This window comes from Python bivittatus, unplaced genomic scaffold, assembly GCF_059951505.1.
Source record: "Python bivittatus isolate LINGU-HERP-01145 unplaced genomic scaffold, Pbiv_v1 ctg000430_np1212, whole genome shotgun sequence".
Lineage (NCBI taxonomy): Eukaryota > Metazoa > Chordata > Lepidosauria > Squamata > Pythonidae > Python > Python bivittatus.
In genome coordinates, this window is record NW_028277071.1 from 499,780 (window position 1) to 507,456 (window position 7,677).

Genomic DNA, 7,677 nt, shown 5'->3' on the forward strand with positions numbered 1-7,677 from the left:
AGTACTCTCAATCACAGGAATCCAGTATGTCAAAGCCCACATTGGACAAACTGTAGATATCTGCAAGGGATGTCCAGTTTTCCCAAGGGTACCAGAATTACCCAATATGTCATGATGTCTCACTGTTTAGAGGAGGGCAACTGAAACTTTAGAATTGGAAATAGATAGAAATATTGGTGTCTTCTTATGTTATGAAGGATTTTAGCATTCTTGTTCAATTGACCCTGATTAATGTTTCTGTGTGTGTGCATGTGTGTGTGTGCACATGTGGTGTTGCTGTTATGGAGGTAAAAAATATGCACTGCAAACTAGGAAAATTGTTTCTCAGGCTAAGAACCAATCCAAGATGGCGACCGCCAGCAAACGCCAGGCGCGGCCACTGCATTGAAGGGCAAGATTGTGAGATTACTTCCCCCCGGGATTCTTTCCATCTCCTAGGGCTGAATTGGGTGCGGGGGGAGACCTAGGAAGGGTTTTCCCCTCGGATGGGTCCCCCAGGTGCAAACCCCGGGACGGGTAGAGAAGCAGCGGAGCGCAGCGGAGAGCAAATGCGGCGGAGAGCGGCAACACCGGGCAGGCAACGAGCATCAGACCTAGTCATCTCCGGTGTGGTGTTGCTGCGGGGCAACAGGCCCCATCGATCCCCAGAGCAGGGTGGGGTCGATGTGCCAGGCCCTGGGAAGTGCCAGTGTGTCATGGCAAGCCCATTGAGTTCTGGAGCGGCACGGAGGGTTCGGCTGGATGGCGACCAGCAGCAAGCTTTTGGACTATTCGCCCCATGTGAGGCACAGCGAGTGGCGGGGAACCCAGATGAACCACAGCGCAGTGTGGCAAGCTCCAGCAACCAACAGCAGAATACGACGAACTCTGGCAGGGCGCGACACGGCATTTCTAACCCCAGGCCCAGTGGGCACAACAACCCAATGGACTCCAGGCCTCGTAGGATCAGCAGGCCCCAACGAGCCCGGACGGTGTGGCGAATCCCAGCAGGCCCCAATGCAAAGTGGCTGCCCAACTGTGGAGGAAGATCCCTCGGTTTGGAGGAACAGTGGGGCAGCAGGGGGGGTGCCGGATGGCATCCCAATTGACTCTTGTTTTAAGAGGGGCAAACTGGGGCTCCAGGATCTAGCCACCCCTACTCAATCCTGCCCAGTGCCAGTGCAGAGCCATGGGGTCCCTCCAGTGGGTATTTGGGACTCCCTCCTGGTAGTGAGAGTCTGGGGGGGAGTCTAGGAGCATATGGGGATCTGAGGCTCCACTTGCTGGGTGAGAGTCAGGAGGTGTGAGTGTGTGCATGGGATGCCCACCCTGCCAACTAGTGAGAAAGGTCATGCAGGGGGGCAGAGTGTGATTGTGGTGTGAGGTTGGTGGGGGGTGGGTCTCAGCCTACGCCGATAGCGTGAGCTGGTGCGTGAGCGAGATCTCCCCTCTCCTGGGAGTGTTTGGTTTTGAATGTAGATGTTTGATTGGATGGAGGGATCTTTGCCCCAGATTGGGGACTCCGAGGGCCTGGGATTGGAGGTACTTGGGCCTGGCACCCCCGGGGATGATGGGGGGGCCACATTATCGAGGTGGTGATGGGTAGGGGACGTTATGGTGGGAGCAGGGGGGCGGGCCATCTTCAGGGAAGATGCCCCTGGTGTGTGCTACTGGTGGCGTGTTCTGGCCCTCTTTGTTCACTCCCAGGTCCTGGCCAGCAGGTTCATAGGGGCCCTGGCCTCTGGCTACTGCTGCTTAATGCCAGGTCAGTTAAAAACAAGGCCCCCATCATAGGTGACTTGATCACCGAGGAGGAGGCAGACCTGGCATGTATCACCGAGACCTGGCTGGGGCCTGAGGGGGGGGTGCCCCTCTCGGAAATGTGCCCAGCTGGGTTTACGGTGTGGCACCAGCCAAGATACCAGGGCAGGGGAGGAGGGGTGGCTGTTGTCATCCGAGAGTCTCTAGTGGCATTCAGGGGCATTGTTCCACAAGTTTCTGGCTGTGAGACACTATTTCTTAGGTTGGGTGCCCGCGAACAGTTGGGAGTGCTGCTACTGTACCAGCCTCCCTGCTGCGTGGCAACCTCCCTGCCTGGGCTGCTGGAAGCCGTCTTGGGGCTGGAGGTGGAGTTCCCCAGGCTTTTGGTTCTGGGGGACTTCAACTTGCCATCCCTGGGACGGTCCTCAGAGGCAGCTCGGGAGTTCATGGCTACCATGGCAGCCATGGGCCTGTCTCAAATTGTGGGGGACCCAACCCGAGATAGTGGCCACACGCTGGATTTAGTTTTCTTGTCTGAGCAATGGCAAAGTGATCTGAGGGGAGATGTACAGCTTTCCCCGCTGTCATGATCAGATCACGTCCTGGTGACCCTGAGTTTCTCCTATGCCACCCCCGTCCGCAGGGAGGCAGGACCCATGCGATTGGTCCGCCCCCAGCGCCTGATGGACCCGTCAGGGTTTCAGAGGGAGCTGGGGGATATTCCCGTGGGCCTGCTGCATGGTCCAGTGGAGGTCCTGGCTGCTGCCTGGAATAGAGAAATGGCCAGGGCCTTGGGCAGGATCGCGCCTTTGCGACCTCTCTTGCCACGTCAGCCCCAACACTCCCCGTGGTTTATGGAGGAGTTGAGGGTGCTGAAGAGGGTTAAGAGATGTCTAGAGTGCCGCTGGAGGAAGACACGGACTGAATCTGACTGAACACATGTTAGAGCCACGATGAAGGCCTACATTGTGGCGATAAGGGTGGCGAAGCGTCAATACTTCTCCGCCCTTAATGCATCTGCAGAGTGCTGCCCGGCGGTCCTGTTTGGGATCACCAGGTCCCTCCTTGGTAAGGGGGATGTGATGGTTCATTTGCAGGGCTGCACAGAGGAATTTGTAGAGCACCTGCAGGATAAAATCACTCGGATTCATTCCGAGTTGGACTCCGAGCGTGGTGCAGGGTCTGGGGAGATACCAGGGGATCGTTCTTGCCTAGTTAGCTGGGAATGGTTTGATCCTGTGGTTCCTGAGGAAGTGGACAGGATCCTCCAGACTGTGAAGGCCACCACTTATCATCTGGACCCATGCCCCTCCTGGCTGGTGAAAGCAGCTCGGGAGGTGGCATGTGGTTGGATCCAGGTGATGGTTAAGGCATCTTTGCAGGAGGGAGTGTTTCCAGTGCCCTTTAAAGAGGCATTGGTGCACCCCCTCCTCAAGAAGCCCTCCCTGGATTAGGATCCTGGATTAGGACAACCTTCGTCCAGTCTCCCACCTCCCCTTCTTGGGGAAGGTGGTTGAGAAAGTGGTGGCTTCACAGCTCCAAAGGGTCCTGGAGGAAACAGATTATCTGGACCCTTATCAGTCAGGTTTCAGGCCCGGCTATGGAACGGAAATGGCATTGGTCACACTTATGGATGATCTCTGGCAGGAGCGGGATGGTGGTAGTGCGACCATCCTTGCTCTCCTTGATCTCTCAGCGGCATTCGATACCGTCGACCACAGTATCCTATTGGGATGGCTCAGGGATATGGGGGGTGGGCAGCACAGTTCTGTGCTGGTTCACCTCCTTTCTCCAGGGCCAATCCCAATCAGTGGTGATAGGGAGCGAGAGGTCCCATCCTCGGCCCCTCCTTTGTGGGGTGCCGCAGGGTTCGGTTCTCTCTCCGCTCCTTTTCAACATCTATATGAAACCGCTGGGTGAGATCATCCATCATCATGGGATGAGGTATCATCAGTATGCTGATGATACTCAACTATACATCTCCATCCCTGGTGAGGTAAGTGATGCTGTGACTGCCCTCTCGTGGTGCCTGGAGGCTGTGAGGGTCTGGATGGGGAACAACAGGCTCCAGCTGAACCCTGGCAAGACGGAGTGGCTGTGAGTTAATGGCTCCCCTGTATCTGGGATGTTGTCATCGTTGGTCTTGGATGGGGTAGCACTGCCCCAGACAGACCCAGTGTGTAATTTGGGGGTCCTCGTGGACTCACAGCTCCTGCTCAAAGAGCAGGTGGCAGCCGTGGCCAGGAGGGCTTTTGCACAGCTTTGGGTTGTGCACCAGTTACGCCCTTTCCTGGATCGGGATGCCCTGCGAACAGTCACTCATGCCCTTGTTATCTCCAAGATAGACTACTGCAATGTGGTCTATATGGGGCTACCCTTGAAGAATATCCGGAAGCTTCAGCTGGTCCAGAATGCAGCCGTGCGAGCAATTTTTGGGGCCCGAAGAAGCACCCATATAACACCTCTGCTCCGTAAGCTGCATTGGGTACCAGTTTGCTTCTGGGTCCAATTCAAGATGTTGGTTATCACCTTTAAAGCCCTACATGGCATGGGGCCAGGTTACCTGAAGGACCGCCTCGCCCCCATGATCAAAACCCGTCCCACCCAATCTCACAGAGAGGGCATGCTCCGGATCCCCGCAGTAAAAGAACTTCGACTAGCAGGGTCCAGAAGACGGGCCTTCTCTGCTGTGGCCCCCACCCTTTGGAACATCTTGCCCCCGGAGGTGAGACAGGCCCGCTCCCTCCAGGCTTTTCGGAGGGATTTGAAGACCTGGCTCTGCCATCTGGCCTGGGGCGGGGAGGGAGGATATCAGAAATGGGGTTGGCTTGCTGCTTAGCAGCCTGGTGCGGCCCCTATCGGCCTCTTGGGTTTTTTAGCTTTTTTATTTTTGTAATGTTTTGTTTTTATAACTTTTAATTGTATTTCTGATTTTAGTTTATTGTAAGCTGCCCAGAGTCCCCCATTCTGGGGAGATGGGTGGGGACAAGTTAAATAAATTAAAAAAAAAAATCTTATTAAAGTTTCGTGCAACCAGAATAAATAAATTTATTTATAAATTTTACTCCCTGGGAAACCGATTAAGGCACTGATATTTTTCCAAGGAAGTATCTCGACTTAGACGTTTTAAATATTGTTCTGTTTATCTGGTTGTAATGGAATGGTATTGTTGCCTTGGAATTAATCAGTCAATTAATCAACTCCCAGCTTTGAAGCTCACTTTATGACAAAGCGTCACAGTATAGGGGAAAAAATTATTCTGTGTGTAGGCACAGCCATCAGAATGCCAATCTAAACAGTACTGAGTTGAAAGTTCTCACACGACATCTTTCTGCGGAAAGTTTGAGATGTGGAAGCTTACATAGGATCTACCTACTTCCAATTCTTCTTCCAGCTCCAAGCCAGGCCTCTTATTAATGATACTGCCAATTCCCAGCCTTCCATTTTCCAGGCCAGTATTTTCTCCCAATTCATGTGCTCCCTACAAGAAGGACTCTTGAGGTGCTTCCAGATAAAACATGTATTGTGCAATTGTGTATGCGTGATTCAGAGATAGCAACAGGAAACCTCAGAGATCATGATCAATCTGGTGGCCTTTACATACTCGCTTGTAGCAGTATGGCCAATAGGAAGTCATAAGAGGAGCTATAGGCTAAAACTGGGGATCCTAAAGAGGGAAAGGGTCACGTTGAATGCTCAGTTCACCTAGATGACTTCTAGGGCTACTTGTCAAAAGTATAAGTAGGAGAACCTCATGGTCAACATGGTACAGAAACTTCTAGCTTCCAATATGTTGCTTGTCATGGTCCAGGTTCAATATGTAATACTGCAGATTGCCCTTCTAGCAGAAGCCAGCAGAAGGCACCAAATCATAAGAAGGTTTCCTATTTGATGAACAATTATTCCTAAAGGATACAATTAAAGTTGACATTCAGCCAACTTGATCCTTGGATATATCAATATAAACCAAGCCTCAACTTTCATTCTGTAAAGAGGATAAAGGCAGGATATCCAGCCAGTAGGATCAGTGGATGCCAAACCAGCCAGCCAACAACCAAACAGAAAGCACATTTAATTTTTCTCTCTATTCTTGATTTTTCATTGAGAAGATCATCAGAATACAGGTGGCTGAAAATAAGGACATAAAAAGTAAACATGAATGAAGTCTACTACGATGAACACTTTCAGCTAGGTAAATAACTAAAAAACTGTACCTTTCAAGTAGCATCTAAAAACAGCATATATTTTGGGAAGCTGAATTTCCCAAACCACGATAGGAATCTGTTGTGTCAAAAAATAAGGACAACTCCCTAACAAAAGAAAAAATATACTGGCTATGTAGATTTCCTAAGAAAACACTTCTTTGGGGCAAAGTATGGGGAAAAAATGATATTATCAGGTACACATTTTTGGATTGTTTTTTAAAACAATATAACTTACTGGGAACTGTGATCATATTTATTTACTTATTTTATGCAATGTATATAGCCTCCATCTCACCAGCAAGTGACTCTGGGCAGCATTCCATCCTATGGAAAAGCATGTCAAGACCTGGGCTAAAAACTGTAGGGAAATTGATGTCCTCCATGTTCTAAATGTGGCCAGTTGGAAGCTTATATGTCGAAACAATCTTGACTTCTGACAATCTGTTCTGAACTTTCCATGGGGATGATATCGAAATTACAGGAATTGATGCTACAAGACCCTTCAAACTCACGTTGGCCATGGAACTGAGTTCTCTCAACATCACAGAGGAGGTGACAGAGTTCATCTTGGTTCGTTTCCAACTTTCTAAGCCCTTGGAATGTTTCCTTTTTGGGGTGCTCCTGATTGTTTTTCTGCTCACGCTAACTGGGAACCTCACCATCATTGCACTGGTATGCCTTGATCAGCATCTCCAAACCCCTATGTACTTCTTCCTCTGCAACTTCTCTCTTGTGGAGACCTTCTTCGTCCTGACAATCAGCCCAAAGATGCTAGTAAGCCTGATTTCTTTGGACAAAGCGATTTCCTTTTGGGGATGTATGGCCCAATGCTACTTCTACTTCTCCTTTGGTACCTGTGAGAGCAGTCTGATTGCCGTGATGGCGTTTGATCGCTATGTTGCTATCTGCTACCCACTGCGCTACACCATCATCATGAGCAAACATCTCTGTGTCTTCTTGGTGCTGGGCTGCTGGATTGGGGCATTCCTTCTCCTCTTTGTTCCGATGTCCTTCCTTTTCCATCTCTCCTTCTGTGGCTCTAATCTCATTGACCATTTTTTCTGTGATTATGCCCCAATTCTAAAGCTTTCTTGCAGCAAGAATGTACATTTTCTCTGGGTCTTTCAGACCTTTTTCTCCTCAGTGTTGATGCTCAGCTCTTTATCTGTCAATGGGTTCTCATACCTCTACATTATTTCCACCATCCTACGGATGGACTCCAACAAAGGTCGAAAAAAAACCTTTTCCACCTGTGCTTCTCACATTATAGTAGCTAGCATTTTCTATGGCAGTGCTATTTTTATGTACTTTATACCCAGAAAAGGCCATTCACAAGGTGCCCAAGAAGCAGTTGCAGTTCTCACTGCAGTTGTTACCCCATTATTGAATCCTTTTATTTATACTCTGAGAAATGAGAAGGTCAAGGAGGTCTTCAAGGACTGTCTGAGGAATTCATTTCCACATTGAAAAGAATAGGACCATTTCCATCCATCTGCATTTAGCGACTTTCATCTTTGTGCCTAGGGTTGCCCAAATTGATTGAATAGTATTTTGTGTGTGCATAGTATATATGAAATTGGATTTGCATGTTTAGGTATGGCAATTTGTCTGCACTTTTAGGTATGATCAAAAGAATTAAGTGCCACTGAGTTCACAGGGATGTCAATGCAATTTGACAGTTTTTGGATTCCATATGGAGGTGGTCATCCTATCTACACATACTTTACCTGTA

General features: G+C 49.7%; 1 protein-coding gene and 1 pseudogene across 1 annotated transcript; both read left to right on the forward strand.

Annotated features, from left to right (window-relative positions):
* The first annotated feature begins 741 nt into the window (after window positions 1–741).
* LOC148215212 (uncharacterized) lies at window positions 742–2,875 on the forward strand (annotated as a pseudogene).
* A 3,589-nt stretch (window positions 2,876–6,464) lies between these two features.
* Window positions 6,465–7,412, forward strand: LOC148215213 (olfactory receptor 6M1-like). The gene has a single exon (XM_088143899.1). It carries the CDS (start codon window positions 6,465–6,467, stop codon window positions 7,410–7,412), a length of 948 nt encoding a protein of 315 aa, XP_088000025.1.
* Window positions 7,413–7,677: the final 265 nt, after the last annotated feature.